The sequence below is a fragment of the Heterodontus francisci genome, chromosome 2 (assembly GCF_036365525.1).
Source record: "Heterodontus francisci isolate sHetFra1 chromosome 2, sHetFra1.hap1, whole genome shotgun sequence".
NCBI lineage: Eukaryota > Metazoa > Chordata > Chondrichthyes > Heterodontiformes > Heterodontidae > Heterodontus > Heterodontus francisci.
Window position 1 is genome coordinate 27,341,587 of NC_090372.1, and position 20,865 is coordinate 27,362,451.

At 43.1% G+C, this 20,865-nt stretch overlaps 1 protein-coding gene across 3 annotated transcripts in view; it reads left to right on the forward strand.

Moving 5' to 3' along the window:
* Positions 1 to 20,865, forward strand: part of LOC137383387 (genetic suppressor element 1-like) — a 319,556-nt gene that overhangs the window by 172,868 nt on the left and 125,823 nt on the right. For all 3 annotated transcript variants that reach the window (XM_068056168.1, XM_068056178.1, XM_068056185.1), the window contains one exon: positions 15,815 to 16,033. In XM_068056168.1, coding sequence (XP_067912269.1) covers positions 15,815 to 16,033 — 219 coding nt within the window. The remainder of the gene's footprint in view (positions 1 to 15,814; positions 16,034 to 20,865) is intronic.

A 20,865-nucleotide genomic window follows, 5' to 3' on the forward strand; every position in this document is an offset into this window, starting at 1 on the left:
CTATGACAGTAGGCTTCTGATTTAATTGTGTATATTAATTGTGCTCCAACACAACATCAAGCACAGTAATTTCTACAGCCATCCCCCATTCGGCTGCCTCGAACATTCACACTTCCAGCAAAAAATATTTCTTTTAAATATTGGCCAGCTTTTGGCTAATCAATACATTGTTTTAATTTTGCTTTCTTTTCAAAAAATGGATACTGGGATTAGGAGGAAGACGAAAGAGAATATCCAGACTTTAAAAGTTATGCTTTCCTGTGGACAAACTAGGGCCAGAAAACACAGATCAGTTGAAAGAAACAGTAAAATTGTTTTAAAAAAAATACAAGCAGAAAAGGGCGAAAAGAAAGGGAGGGGATTCAGAGTAATCAGATTAAAATATTTTATTTTTAATTCTAAATGTGTTTTAAGTGTTACATTTATATAGTAATATTGTAGATACTCCTGATGTTTGAATAACTTTAATGCATAATGGTAGTGCTTGTTTAAGCCTCACTGCATGTAAGCTAAAACATATTAAACCAGTGCGGTTCATTTTAACTTTGGTGATAGTGTTTGGGTGCTATTGAATTGGCTGCTCATTATACACCATGCCGATTTTTTTCCCATCCAATTGGAAAGGAAAATTTGCATGGTGTACCATGGGTGGCTAACTCTATAGCACCTAAAGACTATCAGCCAAAATTAAAAATTATCCTCAGACAGACATAATTGTCCTGGATCCATCTAAGGGTTAATTTCCTTTCTGCACTTCGAAACTGAGAGAAAAGTAATAATGGACTTCTTCAGGACTTATCATAGCACATAACCAATTAATGAGGTCATATTGCAATGCAATACCTGCATGAAAAAAATCATTTTACCACTTAAGTAGATGAATTACAAACAAGGCACAGTAAGTCAAAAGCTTGTACTTATCTCAAAGCAGTAGCAAGAAAATTAGACCACAAAGGAAAGTTGTCAGGGCAAATCATCTTTTCTGCCTTCCACCCCTCACATTCCACTACTGTCAATAATGCTTGTTGAAGGTCAAAAGTCACCAATTAGGCTCATTGCTTAGCTAATCTTGATAACCAGCTGACTGGAAGCTGATTTTTTTTTTTAATGGAGGTTGAACACATGAAAAAACTGCTATGAGCAAAATGAAGTTGAAACGTTTGACAATTTCGAAAGGAAGCCTTGGGCTGAATTTTATTCTCCCGCCGCCAAACAAATGGTGGCCCGCACGCACGGGCTGAGCGCTGCCATGCTGCCGCAATCTAGCACGCGGCGGCTCGGTTCCATACGCAGGGCGGTGCCCCCTAATCACATGGTGTAGGCGGGCTCTGCGGTGCTGGCAACGGCGTCAGCTGCCTCTTCGAAGGCGCTGGTGCCATTTTTAAAGGGCTGCCAGACCTGCACAGAGGGTACATAAGAACAAACAAATTAGGAGCAGGAGTAGGCCACTCGGCCCTTCGAGCCTGCTCCGCCATTCAATAAGTTCATGGTTGAACTGAGAACTCCACATTTCCACCTACCCCGGATAACCTTCCACCACCTTGCTTATCAAGAATCTATCTACCTCTGCCTTAAAAATATTCAAAGACTCTGCTTCAACCGCCTTTTGAGGAAGAAAATTCCAAAGACTCACGACCCTCTGAAAGAAAAAAATTCTCCTCATCTCTGTCTTAAATGGGCGACCCTTATTTTTGAACAGTGACCCCTAGTTCTAGATTCTCCCACTCGGGGAAACATCCTAAACATCCTTTCCACATCCACCTGTCAAGACCCCTCAGGATCTTATATGTTTCAATCAAGTCACCTTTTACTCTTCTAAATTCCAGCAGATACAAGCCTAGCCTGTCCAATCTTTCCTCGTAAGACAGCCCGTCCATTCCAGGTATTAGTCTAGTAAATCTTCTCTGTACTGCCTGCAACGCATTTTCATCCTGCCTTAAATAAGGAGACCAGTACTGTACACAGTACTCCAGATGTAGTCTCACCAATGCCCTGTATAGCTGAAGCATAACCTCCCTACTTTTGTATTCAATTCCCCTCACGATAAACAATAATATTCTATTAGCTTTCCTAATTACCTGCTGTACCTGCATACTAACCTTTTGCGATTCATGCACTAGGACAATCCAGATCCCTCTGCATCACAGAGCTCTGCAATCTCTCACCTGTTAGATAATATGCTTTTTTATTTTTCCTGCCAAAGTGGACAATTTCCCACTTTGCCACTTTATACTCCATTTGCCAGGTCTTTGCCCACCCACTTAACCTATGTGTTAGTTAACCTATCCCTTTGTAGCCCCCTTATGTCCTCTTCACAAGTTACTTTCCTACCTATCTTTGTGTCATCAGCAAATTTAGCAACCATACCTTCAGTCCCTTAATCCAAGTCATTTATATAAATTGTAAAAAGTTGAGGCCCCAGCACAGATCTCTGTGGCACACCACTCATTACATCTTGCCAACCAGAAAACGACCCATTTATGCCTACTGTCTGTTTCCTGTTAGCTAGCCAATCTTCAATGCATGCCCATATCTTACCACTTACACCATGAGCTTTTATTTTCTGCAATAAGCTTTGATGTGGCACCTTATCAAATGCCTTCTGGAAATCTAAGTACAGTAAAGCCCCTTTATCCACAGCACATGTATCTCCCTCAAAGAACTCCAATAAATTGGTTAAACTTGATTTCCCTTTCACAAAACCATGTTGACTCTGCCTGATTACTTTGAATTTTTCTAAGTTCAACCCCGAAAACAGGTGCAGGGGGTGGTTTCCTAGTTGGGATGGGGGGCTGACCTCCCCTCCTGGTCTGCCACCGGGAGGCGGCCTCCATCACTTCGCCATGTTTCGGCCTCAGTGGGACTTAATAGGCTTGTGGGAGGGTAGCCATCAAAACCCCCACACCCCCACCGCCGCTGCCCCCGAACAAAAATGGCCAGTAGGCGGGACCATGATGGGAGACCAGCACGCTGGCCGGTGTCAGGAAATTACAGGCTTGTCAGCCTCCGTTGCTGCTTCTGCAGCAATTTAAAAATTCAGCCCAGTGTTTCAACAGAACGCTACCACTGCAAGAATAAGTATTCCTCACAGTTTCAAAGGAAACTGTTGTCGTTTCTTAGTCTGAGTCCGGATTGTCATTTTGATAACTTCGACACCACTGTAGAATTAAAAATCAAGCTCTAAACATGAACAAACTTGTCGCTGCTGTGAGCCTGCTTCATCATTTAGGCCTATGTTCTTTGGGCCTGCCACGAGCTGAAGCTGCTGTTGACCTGGTGGTTCTATTTCCTGTCCTTGGAAGCTTTAATCTAGCCCTGAAAGATCCCAAATACAACAGACCTCCTAGAATCTGACTAACGACCAAAGTTTCACTTTTCAGAGCTGTTAAAAAAAGGTCAGGGAGGGATGTGGGTTGAAAGTAATTCGCCGAAGGTTAGACCTTTGTTTCTTTTTCTCCTATTTATTTTCCCGTTGAAAGCAGCTGAGAGATGAGGAACCCCAATCTATAAGAAAAACAAAGCACATGTGTGCAGTGCCAGTAGGGCATTAATAAGGCTGTGTGACTCTTTCAGCCAATAGCTCATTCCATTAGCATACTTTTGACAGATTTATACTCAAATATCACTGAACTGTGAGCACCAAAAATGAATGTGATTCAGTTTTCCATTCATTGTGAAGAAAAGGAGCTTCTTTTTTCAAAAAAAAGGTGTACACAAAATGTAATTATTCATCCCCTTTAGATTACATCCCCTCACCCATTATTTTTTAGTTTAGTTTAGAGATACAGCACTGAAACAGGCCCTTCGGCCCACCGAGTCTATTCCGACCATCAACCACCCATTTATACTAATCCTACACTAATTCCATATTCCTACCACATCCCCACCTGTCCCTATATTTCCCTACCACCTACCTAAACTAGGGACAATTTATAATGGCCAATTTATCTATCAACCTGCAAGTCTTTGGCATGTGGGAGGAAACCAGAGCAACCGGAGGAAACACACGCAGACACAGGGAGAACTTGCAACCTCCACACAGGCAGTACCCAGAATTGAACCCAGGTCGCTGGAGCTGTGAGGCTGCGGTGCTAACCACTGCGCCACTGTGCCGCCCACCTTTCTCCCATCCAAAAAGGAATACAACCTACTTTCACATTTCTGTCTAGGGTGATTGGAATTGGCTGTTGTAAGGTATGAGAGAAGGGTCTGCGTTACTTCAACCTTAGTAAAAATTCAAAAGTATTTCATTGGCTCCAAAGTGCTTTGAAACGTCCTGCAGCCATGAAATGCATAATATAAATACAAGTTCTTTCTGCTTCCTTTCATGATTTATCTTTCCTTCTTTGCATGACTGCCCACATGACTCTGTTTCCCTTGCATAGCACCATTGGGTTTGGGAGTTCCCCACATGGGAAATCCCAGGCATAAAGAACCAAGGCATAATGTTGGTACATCCAAAAAAAAAAGAGCATCTGAAAGGTACATTTTGCGGCAGCTTACAGAGCTTTGCGTTTTCCTTCTAAATATTGTGGACAAATGAGTGCGTGAGATGACCTGTGGCGCACATCGACCTCATTTAATATTGAAGTATTTGACTTTTCACTGAAGTAAATGGAAAGCAATATGTTGTACAGTGCTAGTAAATGTGTAGTAACAGTTCTGGGATCTCAGGCAGTAGAAGTAACTTCCTGTATCATCAAAGCTATCTTACAGACATTTTGAACAAGACACACTATCAATTTTATCAAAATCTATGTTCAACTTGCAGTCAAATTCAAATATTTGCTGCCATTGAAGTTTTATGACCTCTTGTATTCTTGGGCAAACTCACTGCATTTTTCCCAGAGTACATTTTCTGTTGGAAAGTGAACTCCAACAGGAAATGTCAGGAGAAGTGATGATATTCGACTGACCTAATATTGATGCTGGAGCCTGCTTAGTATGACAGGCTGTATATCTATGCAAGTGTTCTCAATGTTCTTGGATGTTTTGCAGTGTCATGACTGACTTGAGTAACGAAAATAGTTCTCGTATGGGAAGAAAATAAAACTACTGTTTCCTATGCAATACACAGTAGCACATAGGGACAAATGAGTCACCAGTAACAATCATTTTAAAAATACATTGGGGCGCTTTGCAGTTTGCAAAATCAGCAAAGTGCTTATTTGTTTGAACATGGTACAAGTGCACAAGCAAAATGCAACCAAATTAAGCTAATCCTTAATCCCATTGACACTGGTTCTGAAGCACTGTTCAATGTATCTTGATCGTATTGTTGAAAGCTACACTAGGATGTTTTCACTTGTAGTCTGTCAGGATTTACTCCACCAACTGGTTTACCCCAATGTTGAGGTTCAATTATATTTATATTGACAGAAAAATGTGGAGATGAGGTGGAAGGAGGATTTTTCGTTGGATATTTGTGAGGAACACGCACGTTACTACTTTAGCAGAATAATTGAGGAAAGAATATTTGATGAAAAGATTCAATAAATGGTCTCAATATCAAATTTCCATCTTGAAATCACAGCCGTTTTTTTGGTTAGGACATTTTTTGCTACTTTCAAACACGTTAAAAGCATATACACGTCAGTGGATGGCCTTGTAGTTGTAGCTGATATTCTCATTTTCAGAGAGGCTGATGTGTTGGTGCCCTGACTACTTTCCCCAGCCTCTCCCATCACTCAGCAATTTACTTGAAGTATTTCTCAGGTATTCATCTTCATTCGCCCACCTTTATGGCGATTGGATACCTGCATTTGGGTCATCAGTTGGTAGAGTAAATCCTGACAAACGCAGGTATAAAAATATATTAATGTAGCTATTGCTTTCAACTATCAAACTCACAACTTTAGACATTTCTGTTTTGGTGAATTGAGGCAGCATAACTATGTGTGCTGTGTACATAGATGTCAAAGGGAAATGAGTATCATACTTTGCTTATTCTGTCCAACTACAAGAGTGCTTCATATCAGATGGCCACAGTTATGACACTCTGCCTTCTCAATAAAGGAGGCTTTTAAAGGACAAGTATTTGTTTTTGGGTGTGTGTGCATAGTGGGAACAGGTGAATTAAAGAATGGAATCAATAGTTACAAAAAATATATAATCTTTGCTGAAATAAGCATGTTTATTTTTCAAAAATGGTGATTATTTTTACTGTGCTTTTTAAAGCAAGGGATAGTAATGCTGGCTAATAGAGCACCTGCCCCACTCAGGTACCTAGGTCAGCATCAAGCACCTCCAAGGTAGGCATAACTATGGCTGAGAGATACAGTTAAGCTCCCTGTACTTTGTCCCAACAATGTGTGCCAGGATTTACTGCAGCAGTGTGAGCTGTTCCATTTCCCACACCATATACAGTTCCCAGCAAGATTTACCAGCTTGATGTCAAATTTGAGGATTGGTTTTATTCTTTCATGGGATGTGGGCATCACTGGCAAAGCCAGCATTTGTTGCCAATCCCTTAATTGCCCTTGAATAGTTGGCGGTGATCTGCTTTCTTGAACCGCTGCAGGCAATCTGGTGTAGGTACACTCACAGTGCTGACTGGGTGGGGGGGGGTGGGGGAGCTTCAGGTTTTTGACCCAATGATAGTGAAGGAATGGCGAGGTGGTTCAGGGCGATGGTGGTGTAGTGGTAATGTCACTGGACTAGTAATCCAGAGGCCCATGCTAATGCCCTGGGGACATGGGCTAAAATCCTACCACGGCAGCTGGTGGAATTAAAATTCAATTAATTAATAAAAACCTGGAATCGAAAGCTACTCGCAGTAATGGTGCCATGAAATATCAGCGATTGTCATAAAAGCCCATCTGGTTTACTAATGTCCTTTAGAGAAGGAAATCTGCCATCTTAACTTACCTACATGTGACTCCAGACCCCCAACAATGTAGTTGAATATTAACTGCCCACTGACATGGCCCAGCAACTCACTCAGTTCAAGAGCAATTAGGGACGGCCAGCAAATGCTGGCACATCCCATGATAAAAATCAAAAAAATGACAGGATGGGGTGTGACTTGGAGGGGAACTTGCAGGTGGTGGTGTTCCCATACGTCTGCTGCCCTTGTCCTTCTAGGTGGTAGAGGTTGTGGGTTTGGAAGATGTGCTGAAAGGAGGCTTGGCGAGTTGCTGCAGTGCATCTTACATATGGTACACACTACTGCCACTGTGCACCAGTAGTGGGGAGAGTGAATGTTAAGGTGGTTAATGGAGTTCCGATCAATTGGGCTGCTTTGTCCTGGGTGGTGGCAAGCATCTTGAGCGTTTTTGGGACTGTACCCATCCAGGCAAGTGGAGAGTATTTCTTCACACTCCTGACTTGTGCCTTGCAGATGGTGGACAAGTTTGGGGAGTCAGGAGGTGAGTTACTCACCACAGAATTCCCAGTTTCTGACCTGCTCTTGTAGCCACAGTATTTATATAGCTAGTCCAATTACATTTCTGGTCAATGGTAACTCCCAGGGTGTTGATGTTGGGGGATTCAGCGATGGTAACACCATTGAATGTCAAGGGGAGGTGGTTAGCTTCTCTCTTCTTGGAACTGGTCATTGCTGGCACTTGTGTGGCGCAGATGTTACTTGCCACTTATCAGCCCAAGCCTGGATGTTGTCCAGGTCTTTTTGCGTATGGACATGGACCGCTTCAGTATCTAAGGAGTCACAAATGGTTCTGAACATTCTGCTGATGACCCTATGTTGGAGGGAAGGTTATTGATTAGGGGCAGATGATGGTGTAGGGGTGGTCACTGAACTAGTAATCCAGAGGCCCAGGATAATGCGCTGGGGGCACATGTTCAAATCCCACCATGGCAGCTGGTGGGATTTAAATTCAATTAATTAATAAAAATCTGGCTTCAATAATGGTTCCATGAAACTATCATTGATTGTCGTAAAAACCCATCTGATTCACTAATGTCCTTTAGGAAAGGAAATCTGCCGTCCTTACCTGGTCTGATCGACATGTGACTCCAGACCCACAGTAATATGGTTGACTATTAACTGCTCTCTGAAATAGCCTAGTAAGCCACTAAGTCATCAAGGGCAATTAGGGATGGACAACAAATTCTGGCCTTGCCAGCGACACCCACATCCCATGAAAGAATAAAAAATAAGTAGCTGAAGATGTTTGGACTTCGGACACTATCCTGAGGAACGCCTGCAATGATCTCCTGAAGCTTAGATGTTTGGCCTCCAACAACCACAACCATCTTCCTTTGTGCTAGGTATGACTCCAACCAGTGGAGAGATTTCCCCCTGATTCCCATTGACTTCAATTTTGCTCGGGCTCCTTGATGCCACACCCAGTCAAATGCTGCCTTGATGTCAAGGGCAATCACGATAGTGTTCTGATGTGGACCTGCATCTACTTGGAGTTGGTTTGAGACTGACCCTTGTAGTCAATAGAGAGAGGAAACTCCTATCCCATCAGTATAAACTGGATTCAAATCCAGGTTTCGGAAGTGTAAGAACTTGTTATGTTTCTTTTTGTTTGAATGTAGCAGAACTTATCGGAATTAAATTAAAAATGAAATATATACGTCAGTCTTTGCAGCTTCTTTCCGAAGCTGCTTGACTGACATCAAGAATAATTTGAGTCACAGATGATAAATAGATGAATGTGGCAATGTATCCCGGGTCTAATCTATGAACACTGTGTAGTTTGCCTGCATTGTAATAGTGACTGACTCATCTCAAAAGTATTTAATTAGTGAAGTTCTTTCAGGCGCTCCAACTCAACGCAATATGCTGATGTGTTCAATTTTAAATTCACCACCTTCCGAGTTCTGCTCCTTTCCCATTCTAATTCCTCTTTCCATTCTGCCTGTTGAAGGCTCTGTTCTTAAAATGGACTTCAGTTTTCTTCGAGGCATTCATCCCTTCAAGGTGCCTCGCCAAATCTTCTGGTGCTGCAATGGTATCCAAGGAAAATTGGTCAGGGCTGGGGCAGGTACAGAGGGCATGGGAGGACGGCCTGGCCCACCATAACTCTGCCTTGAAGAGACAAATTCCAACCAGCAGCGCTGCACCGCCAACCGCAACCCCCCCCCCCCCCCCCCCCCCCCCCCCGCACCTCCCTTTCCTCAGTGTCCTGTTTGCATCTTCGGCAACCAACTCAGAACTGGACTGTACAGTTAACAGTTGAATAAGCTATCTTTATTCTGAATGAGAAGGTGTGCTTCAAGTTACTGTGCTTTTTGCCGATAAAGATTGTTTTAGAACTCCCATAAGGAAGGGATACATGGAGAACACCTTAATGTGAGAACTTGTAACTCATGAGCATTTCAGGCAGAGGTGAATTATGATGCTCTTTCCTTTCAATTACTCTCTTCATTCTATAGACCTGTCTCCTGGTAGGACGTTAAGTGCATCCTTCAAATAAATTCTGGCACCCCTGCAAAGTGCTGCTGGCTATCAAGTGTTATATTGCTTGTGTGAATTATTGATGATTTTCTCACTGCTTTGAAATATGGATCCTTCAAACAGTGAAATTATCAATCAGATTCATTGAATTAAAAGGATGTGCACTGTTTCAAATAACATGCATTTGATCATAATAACAAAACTGCTCGCATATCAATAAAACTCATAAGATAACGAGAGAGTCCAAATGTGCCACGTTACATGACGTAGGTCAAGACAAATAAAACTGCATTTTCTAATAAGATGTCATTGTAACTGGAATAGACAGTATCATCAGGAAGACTCTATTCACAGTACTGTACCTGAGTTGTTAACATGGGCGCCCACAGTCATTTCCATGAGTAACACATTTCTTCCACAGTTAGAAATGCACAACTGGCCATTTGTGAGTAACTTCATTTCCTTCTTCAACATCCCCCACAAATGGTAGGAGTATATTTAACTCGACAAGTTCTGGGAAACCACACGCCAAACACTCACATCAAAATGTGGCCATGTTGCTGCAAGCAGGCTGTGCTGTACAGGGCTTTCTTATTCCCCCACAATATAAAACACAGGACCCACACCACTTTGTTTTACCTCTCCATTCAGGGTGGTATAGGTTAGATTTGACAGAGATTAAAATATCAAAAGTTCTGTTAATTAATCCAACCTTCCCAGACTTTTTGACTTTTCGAGCTTTTGAGAAGACTTGAGATATCAGCTAGGTGGTGAACCTCTGAAAAGTATACATCATGATAAAGCCTTGCTACCCGATCCGAACCCGACCAGACCCGACTACATAGAGTCACAGAGTTTTACAGCACAGAAACAGGCCCTTCGGCCCAATGCGCCTGCGCTGACCATCAAGCACACGTCCTAACTAATCCCATTTCCCCACACTTGGCCCGTAGCCTTGTATGTTATGGCGTTTCAAGTGCTCATCTAAATATTTCTTGAATGTCGTGAGTGTTCCTGCCTCTACCACCCCTTCAGGCAGTGTGTTCCAGATTCCAACTATCCTCTGGGTGAAAAAATTCCTCCTCAACTCCCCTCTAAGCCTCCTGCCCCTTACCTTAAATCTATGCCCCCTAGTTATTGACCTCTCCGCTAAGGGAAAAAGTTTCTTCCTATCTATTCTATTAATGCCCCTCATAATTTTGTATATCTCAATCAAGACCCCCCTCAGGCTTCTCTGCTCCAAGGAAAACAACCCCAGTCTATCTAGTCTGTCTTCATAACTGAAATGCTCCAGCCCAGGCAACATCCTGATGAATCTCCACTGCACCCTCTCCAGTGCAATCACATCCTTCCGATAGTGTGGCGACCAGAACTGTACACAGTACTCCAACTGTGGCCTAACCAGCGTTTTATAAATGTTCCATCATTACCCCACTGCTCTTATATTCTATGCCTCGGCTAATAAAGGCAAATATCCCGTATGCCTTCCTAACCACCTTATCTGCCTGTGCTGCTGCCTTCAGTGATCTATGGACAAGCACCCCAAGGTCCCTCTGACCCTCTGTACTCCCTAGGGTCCTACCATCCACTGTATATTCCCTTGCCTTGTTAGACCTCCCAAAGTGCATCACCTTACACTTCTCAGGATTAAACTCCATTTGCCACTGCTCCGCCCATCTTACCAGCCCATCTATATCGTCCTGTAGTCTAAGGCTTTCCTTCACACTATTCAGGTTCAGACCCCAAATTCTGCCTCTGCTTGCCCACAATGGGGGACCCTAGGCCTAGAAATTTCAGACCTCTTTTCTTTAGTGTGTATAGGAATTTCATTACTCGGTGTCAGCATTGGTTCAATGTTAGCGCTGTCACCTCTGAGTCAGAAGTTTATAGATTCAAGCTCTCCTTCATAGACGCAAGCACATAATTTAGTCTGACACTTCTCGTGCAGTACTGAGGGAGTGCTGTATTGTCAGATGTGCTATCTTTTGGTAGAGATGTTAAACTAAGGCTCCGTTTACCCTCTCAGGTGAATGAGAAAGATCCGATGACACTATTTTTAAGAAAAGCAGGGGAGTTCACCCCGGTGTCCTGAATTTAACCCTCAATCAACATAACTAAAATAGATAAAAGCAGAAAAAACACTGGAAATACTCAGCAGGTCTGAGAGAAACAGTTAACATTTCAGGTCTGTGTCAGTTCTGATGAAAGGTTATCGACCTGAAACGTTCGCTCTTTCTCTCTCCGCAGACAATGCCAGACTGTGGAGTGTTTCCAGCATTTTCTATTTTGATTTCAGATTTGCAGCATTCACAATATTTTAATTTTGTAACTAAAACAGATGATCTGGTCTTTATCACATTGCTGATTGTGGGACCTTGGGCACAAATTGGCTGCCACAGTTTCAACCTTACAACAATGACTGTACTTCAAATGCAGATAATTGGTTTTAAAGCACTTTGGGACATCCTAAGGTCATGAAAGGTGCTATATAAATGCAAATTTTTCTTTCTTTTATAGTCTGAATTAATTATGCACCAAATCCAGTAAATGAATAACAGCTTTATGTAGGCTTGTCTGACCAGCAACTGGTAATTATTCCAGATAGCCAGGCTCATAGAAATTGTGATGATGGTGGGTGTAGGGGGGTGATGTGGGCAGGGCAGTGGGGCGGGGGAGAGGGGTTGGGGAAGGGATGGTGTGACTATTACCCTGATTCTACCATATTTGACAGTGTTTAGTAGATTTGTGGCTCCATGAATCCTTGAAAGTTATTGCAATTGGGCCTCACTATAATGCTCTATTGTGTCCAAATCTCCAGTACACATGGTGTACTGTTTCTTCACAACTAAATACGCCATATATAACAACCCATTATAACATACTGCACTTAATTAGATACATTTAATGTGGCTCCCAAAGATAACCTTATAAAGAGGTGGGTCCTAAAAAGAAAAAAAAAGATTTGCATTATACACCCTCATGATGTCCCAGAGTGCTTTAAAATCAGTGAAGTACTTTTGAAGTGTAATCACTGTTGTAATATAGAAAACGCTGTGGCTAATTTGCACACAGCAAAACCCCACAAGCAGCAATGTGATAATTACTGGATAATCTGTATTTCGGATGTTGATTGAGGGATAAATATTGGCCAGGACACCAGGGATAACTCCCCTACTCTTGTTCAAAAGAGTGCCCTGGGATCTTTTACATCCCCGCAAGGGGGCAGACAGCTTAACATCTCATCCAAAGGACAGCACAGCACTCCCTCAGTACTGCGCTGGAGTATCAGTGTAGATTTTTGTGCTTAAGTCCTGGAGTGGAACTTGAACCCAGAACCACCTGACACTGAGGGGAGAGTGCTACCAACTCAGCCACAGCTGACACAACTATAATCTGTGTACAAAATATCATTCGTCTTTAGCTGATTTGTTGAAAAGAAAAATACATAGGAACAGCCATCAGCCTTTCAGCCCCTTTAGTCTGTCCCACTATTCTATGCGATCATGGCTGATTTGTAACTCAACTTCATTTTCCCACCTTTGCTCCATATCCCTTAATACCTATACCTAACGAAGATTTGTGACCTCGGTCATAAAAATTCCAATTGACCCAGCATCCACAGCCTTTTGGGAAGAGAGTTCTAGATTTCCATGACACTTTGTGGGAGCTCCTGATTTTGCTCCTAAATGGCCTAGCTCTAAATTTAATTAATTGGTTATGATACTATCTCAGTCTCATACAGTTTTTGTAACATAGGTTTTGTTTTATTGTGATCAGAAGTAATTATCTGCACTTAATTGAAAATTGCTGTGACCAAATTGAACAAAAGATGTAATAAATTTCTCTCAAAAGGGTGTTTGTGAAATATTTCTTGAAAAAAATGGCCCAACCTACTGCAGATCGAGATTACAGACACCATCCCACTATCATGTAAATGCTGTTGGAAAATATTTAACTAACAGCCAGAGGTATGAAAATGCTCAGTCAATATTCTGGAATTTCCCAGCCATTGTGCGAGCACCATCACCACAGGACTGGGGTAGCTCAATAAGAAGGCCAGCTGCGGCCTTCTCATTGCAAATAGGAATGGGCAATAATTGCAGCCCTGCCAATATTGTCCACATCTGAGGACAAATTACTTGATGAACATCTGCCACCCTCCCTCAACTGATGAATCAGTGGTCCTCCATGCTGGACACCACTTGGAAGAGGCACTGAGGGTATCAAGGGAACAGAATGCATTCTGGGTGGGAAACTTCAATGTTCATCACCAAGAGTAGTTCGGTAGCACTGTTGCTGACCGAACTGGCTGAGTAATGAAGGACATAGCTGTCAGACTGGGCTTGCAAGTGCTGAGAGAACTATCAGGGAAAAAGTACTTGACCTCATTCTCACCAGGCAATGACCATCTCTAACAAGAGAGAATGTAACTCTCTCCCTTTGACATTCAACTGCATCACCATCATTGAATCCCACACCATCCTAGGGGTTACCGTTGACCAGAAACTTAATTGGACCACCCACATAAATGCTGTGGCTACCAGAACAGGTCAAAGGCTGGGTATTCTGAGGCAAGTAACTCACCTCCTGACTCATCAAAGTCCATCTACCATCTTTAAGGCACAAGTGTGATGGAATACTCTCCATTTACCTGGATGAGTGCAGCTGCTACACAGCCTGCTTGATTGACACCCCATCCACCACCTTGAACATTCACTTCCTCCACCACCAGTGCACAGTGGCTGCAGTGTGCACTGCAGCAACTGGCCAAGCCTCCTTCGATAGTGCCTCCCAAGACCTCAACTTCTACCACCTAGAAGAATAAGGACAGCAGATGCATGGGAACACACTACCTCCAAGATCCCCTCCCAGCCACACACCATTCTGATTTGGATCTATATCGCTGTTCCTTCACTATGGCTGGGTCAAAATCCTGGAACTCCCTCCCTAACAGCACTGTAGGAGTACCTGCACCACACGGACAGCAGCGGTTCAAGAAGGCGGCTCAGCACCACCTTCTCAACGGCAATTAGGAATGGGCAATAAATGCTGGCTTTGCCTGTGATGCCCACATCCCATGAACAAATCAAAAATACATTTGTAAGATAAGCTTGTAATTACACCCTCTTGCTGGTTGTAGTGCCATAGCGCCACCACAGGCAAGAGTGAATAATTTCAGCAGTAATAGCTTAGCTGAGCAGTTTTCATTCAAAATGTGGACATAGTTATCCATAATGGAAAAAAACTGACAGGAAGTGCATTCAGACAAGATTTTATGTAAATAATAGATTTACGGCCTTGGCATTCAAAACTGTGGCCGTCTGAGGGAGCTGACCAACACTGATCTGCTTTGTTAAATTTAATGCCAGTTGACATTGTTTAAAATACAAATGTTCTGGGCTCATTCAATTGTTCTAAGATACCACTAGAAGTGTTCAACAGCATAGATGTCATCTTACCAGGACACTACAGCAACCCCGCTAAAAATTAAGGACTCGATTTTGGCTGAGTTGTGAAAATTGGAGAGTAAAGACACCTCAATCCACTCCTGCCTACCTTCAGAGGGCCAGGCAGCAAGTTGTATGCATTCTCAGCTGCAGAATGATGCATGGCCTAGGGTGATGTGAAGAGAAATCTAATATTTAAAAAACACACCAATGTCAGTGGTTGAGCCTTCATCATTAATTTCTTTGATTTTAGAGCCCAGTTAACAAGGGATAAATGTATAATTTGCCCATCTGTAGCTTTTGGGAATTTCCAAAGTTTGCAATGGAATTGAAGCTTTTAATTTTGATTCAAAATGGCTTTCAGTGAAACCCTAGCGGCAAGAACAAATTTCATCACCCTCGTCCGTCACAAGTTCAAGGGTTAGTATAAATGGGTGGTTGTTGATCGGCACAGACTCGGTGGGCCGAAGGGCCTGTTTCAGTGCTGTATCTCTAAATAAATAAATGGGAGAAAGTTTAAAAATAACAATAAATCTTCAATTGTGTCAGAATAACACGTTGGTATCTGTTTAAAAAGGCTTCAGAAAGCCCCAGGATTATTGCACCCTTGAGCTGTCATGTGACTGACTGCTGGTTATATACAGTAAACCTTAAGGTGATTAAAGGAGTGAGGCATGAAGCGTGGCCTTTGTCTGCTAATCAGTTGTTTCAGCTCTGCAAGCGCTGGAAGGATTTCCTGAGTCTGCTTAAACATGATTAACATGAAGCTGCTGTAAACAGAACACACTTAAACTTGGGTCGACACTACTGCAAACTTTAAATTTGAGGGGAGTGCTCCAGTTTATAGAATCTATCTTCTGCATCATAATCCTGCCAAAGTCTATAATACATTAAAACCAAAAAAGCATAAGTTTCTAGCAAAATTATTGGAATAGGTTTAAGTAATGGTTTTTACTATCTAAAACAAGAATGTTAATATTGTGATTGTCTTTACTTGCAGGCATGAGCCATGAGCCAAAGTCATCATCTCTCAGTATGATCTCAGCAACACAGAGGACCACAGCAACTGTGAACCCCCTAACTCCTTCCTCACTGAATGGACCAGTTGTTACAAATGGGAGTCAGACATCTCACGGGACACTGAATGCCCGAGGAGCTCATACAGCCAGCTTTGCTGCAGCCCTTAGAAAACTGGCCAAACAAGCAGAAGAGCCAAGAGGTATAGTTCAGCAACAAGTAGCAACCTGTCAAACCTTTCACTAGCAGAGATTCACATATCGGTCTAAACATGCATCGTGGGAGGACTGTTTATTTCTTTGTTGTTACTCAAGCAGGAAAACTGCACACTTGCATGACATTCTGTGAATGAACCGAAGCGGCAGAGAGTGGACAGGTTGGAGAGTGGAGGATGGGAAGCTAGCAAGGAGTGTGGTAGGAGTAGTCTTAGATGATAAAAGCATCTTTAAAGGTATCATTGGCAGTGTAGCTAAGGTATGTGAAGCATTGTATGGCTGCTGATCATCTTATTACAGTCATGTTACCAAGGAAAGGAGTTGAGTGATCTGAAGCTCGGTTTGTAGGGGGTTCAGAGGAACAAAGGTGGTCTTGTTGAGCCTACTGAAGGATGGAGAAATACTGCAGGGTGCTGCCACAGAATGTTGTAGCATGATGCTGAGCTAAGAAAAGGACTAGGGTTATCAAGATGTGGAGGAAGCACACAAGGCTGAGGCAGTCAAGGAGATAACCTGAATTTTGGAAACAAAGATTCGCACAAAAGTCCTCACACTTTACTTGTTAGGTGAGAATGGCAGGACATGATAATGGAGTGGCTTGTGGCAAAGAAAAGGGATCCCGAATGATCCTAAAGTGATCAGTGGTTGTGGCTGAATTAATAATTAGTCAAGCAGTAGAAGCATGTCTAGGTGTCCAATCCTGCACTATCAGTGATGGCCTCTGAGCTCCTGGTACTATGGAAATGCCATCTGTGGACATTTTTGACATTAAAAAATGAAGATTGTAATGTTATACCGAAATGTTAGATTTCCTAGAGGGTTACTGGGACATTTTACAGCTTTTCCATGGAACATTTAACTCTTTTCAAATGTTAACTAAACTGGTTGAATCTGTGATAAGACATGATTAAACACTGCCCCCCTAGCGCCCCAGTTCCTGCCCAATAGTTTACCTAAATATTCTATTGTTTTCCCACATTACGTTAAATACCTTCCATGTATTTGCTTTACATACTGCCCAGGAGTCGGCAGCATGTCCATATACAGACACTAGTGTCCATGGTAAAGATTTTGAGGTCCGTGACTGGTAATTTCAAGAATGAGAAATTTCCCATTGGCTGCTTCTTCTAGACTTCAAGAAAATCACAGCTGTCAGTTTCACAGCTGTCAGGTGCTTAGAGCAGAGACAGTGCGACCGAAATTCGGACAAGTTTGGGTTTTTCCAGTGAGTTCCGTTTTTTTTTTAAACCCGTTGAAAACCATGAATTTGTCCAAATTGGAGGCATTATCTCTGCTCTAAACACCTGTCAGCTGTGACACTGATGGCAGCGCTGTTTTTAAAAAAAACTAACCAATCATAAAGCTGATCTACTGAGAGCTCCTGCACTCTGCAATTGTCAGAGACAGTGGGAAGAGGGGGGGAGAGACCTACAAGGGGCGGGGGTGGGGAGGAACAGGGAGAGGGGGGGACAGGGAGAGAGAGAGAAGCAGAGAGAGAGATGGGGACAGGGGAGAGAGAGAGAGAGGGGGGGGCACAGAGAGAGAGAGAGGGAGATACAGGGAAAGCGAGAGAAGGAGGATGGAGAGAGAGGGGGGAAACAGGGAGAAAGGGGGCTGACACAGAGCGGGGGGACTGGCAGAGAGAGAGATAGGGACAGGGAGAGAGAGAGAGAGGGGGAGACCAGGACAGAGAGGGAAGATGGAGAGAGAGGGAGGATGAAGAGAGAGGGGGGATGGAGAGAAAGGGTACGGGGAAAGACAGGGGAGAGAGAGATGGGGTACAGGGAAAGGGGGAGAGAGGGGGAACAGGGAGCGAGCGAGGCAGAGAGAGAGAGGGGGATGGAGAGAGAGGGGTGGACAGGGAGTGAGAGAGAGGGAGATACAGGGAAAGAGAAAGAGATGGGACGGGGTGAGGGGGGCAGAGAGAGAGGGAGGAAGAAAGAGAGAGAGAGAGGGCAGAGAAAGAGAGGACAGAGAGAGAGAGAGGGCAGAGAGGGGGAACACAGAGAGGGGGAACACAGAGAGGCGGACACAGAGAGGGAGCGGGATAGAGACAGACAGATATAGAGAGGAGAGAAGAAGAGAGCGATTAAGTTCACTCCTGACAGACAGAGATCTATCCGGAATATTCCACATTGATACAAGTATGCGGGCAAACATTGACTACTTGCGCAAGCAACAAATGCCAGGTAACTTATTAAATCAGTATCCAACATAGTGAAGAGAAAGTAAGTCAATAAATTTGTCTTCTCATTTAAAGCTTCTTGACAAAAATGCACATTTGTTGTTTTGATTAAATTGTCTCTCATGTAAGACAAAAATTGCAATGTGGCCCCCACACGAAAAGGTTGGACACCCCTCTTCAAGTCTTTAACCTTGTGTTTTAAAATAGCTTAGCAGCTAGGTTATTTTAAAACACAAGCTAAAGGCATGTGTTGTGTAAACCCTTTTTAAAATAGCAAAAGTCACTTGGGGAATGTCACAATTTTTGCACTCTGGCACACATTACTTTCACCTAGGACACATGCTCAGTGACATGTTGAAAGTTGCTGGACTTTTACTTCTGTATAAATGTAGCGATTCCGCTGCTATCCATTTGGAATCACATTGTTCCAGAACATGTATTGAGGGGAAAACAGACAGGAAAATCCAAGGAATGTCCAGAAGTCAGGAGTCATGAATACAATAGTATGGTGTAATGGGGTTGAGTGATCTTGGCAAAAACAGGATGCTGCTGACCCATATACAATAGTTAGCAAATACAATGTAATGGATAGTTGTAATAAACCTTAATCTATGATGAACTGCCTACAGTTCCTTAACAAAATCTATGCTGCATTTGGAGTTTTAAAAACTGTCAGGGAAGACATAGTAAAATTTACTATGTTTCTATCATGGTCATTGAAACAGTCATTAACTTTTTTTTTGCTGCGAATTGGATTAAAGGGCAGGTTTTACAAGTATGTCAAATATCAGTGACTGCAATGTGCATTACTTAGGACTGAAAGTTTTTGGCGGCGGGTGAAAACAGTGGCGGCTCACCTGCGCGGGCTGCACATCGTAGCGCCATTGCCATATTAAGTGCGGCAGCTCATTTAAATAGCCGGGGTGGATCGCCCCTCCCCCCCGATGACACAGAGGGGGTGGGCTGTCCGTCCCCGGCAATGGCGTCAGCTGCCTGTGCGCAGGCACTGACACCATTTTCAAAGGGCTTCAAGCCCTATCATTCAATTTATATATTTAAAGGAACATTTAATACATTTATTCTGTCCCTCTTTTCCCCCCCCCACTAACAATTAAATTAATTACTTGCCCTCTCCCCCCACAAAATACCTACTTTATCCACCTGACCTCCCCCTGCAAAGTGCATAAGCATTACACTATAAGCCTTCCCACAAATCCCTACACCAATGATATTACTTTGACCCCGCTCCCCCATCTCCAGCACTGAGAAACCTACCTCCTCCCCCCTCCCAACCAATGTTCTGCCTCGGTTCCCCAGACGGGGGTCCAAAGGCATTGGAGTGCTGGCTAGCGGCATGAAAATCGCACCGGGTCAGAGATCAGGAGCGTAACAGCATTGATTTTAATTAATTTAAATAGGGCTCTCGTCACCAAGCGGCGGGGGGGGGGGGGGGGGGGGCCGCCACGAGGCCTCGCTGCCCCCAGCAATATCGGGCCAGGGCGCCTCAGAGTTGGGGTGTGTGGCTGCCCTCTCCCTAAGGTATTTTCTGGCTCTCCCCACCACGACCCCTGACATTGGGGGATTCTGCAAAATTCAAGCCTTATTATCCAGTTTGAGGGCAGATAACCTGAGTGGTCAATGTCATTTGAACGTTGGCTGTATCATATTACATTATGTTAAAAGTGCACCTTTGCTAACAGGTAATAGATTAGACTTGGACAGAAATTGGTTTGTCTGGAGTACAATCTTACAGATAGTGACTAAACATTTTGTAACTGAATAATGCATGCAGTAACAACCGCTCAACATTTTGCAGAAAAGCTTTTTGTTAATAATTATCTTGACAGAGCTGAATCGGAATCGACAGCAATAGACTGAGATATAGACATAAGTAAATTTAAAAGAATCGCTTTATTGGAGGAACTGAAGGGCACTCTTTATTTGTAATTGTGTTTATCTAATTATGTCACTAGCTTTGGTGAGCAAATGACATTTTGTCCGTGAGAGATGCTGCTGTTTCTGTATTTTAGAATCCAGGACCTGGTTTCACAGCCTGTCAAGATTAATAAACTAGTCTTGGCTACCTACTGTTAATCTCCCCTTCCTGTCCCACTGTGTTTTTTTGTTTTACATGACTCTTCTGAAGTACTATCTGCTTCACCCTATAAAATCTTCCTGATTTGGAGATCACTGCCCTATTGTTGGCTGCCCTGTCTTCAGACACATATTACAAGCAGGTGGAGAATTTGCACAAACAGAGACCATCGCAAGTGAAACTGTCTTGTGACAAAAGCAGTGTGAGAAATGGTCCGTCTTCCTACTGCTGATTTTTCTACTGCTTCACCTCAATGACAACAATAACAATCCTCTCCTTTAGTTTCATGGTTTATTGGATGAATTTACATACAAACATACGAATTAGGAACAGGACTAGGCCACTCGGCCCCTCGAGCCTGCTCTGCCATTCGATAAGATCATGGCTAATCTGATCTGGCAATCATGACACAGTGTGAATCCACAGAGATCATCCGATAAGGTCCATCTACCACCCCGTGACATGATGTAGCTAGCTCTATTCTGTCAACAAAAGTAATTTGCATTAGCATTGCATACTATTTTGCTTGCTAGCTAGCT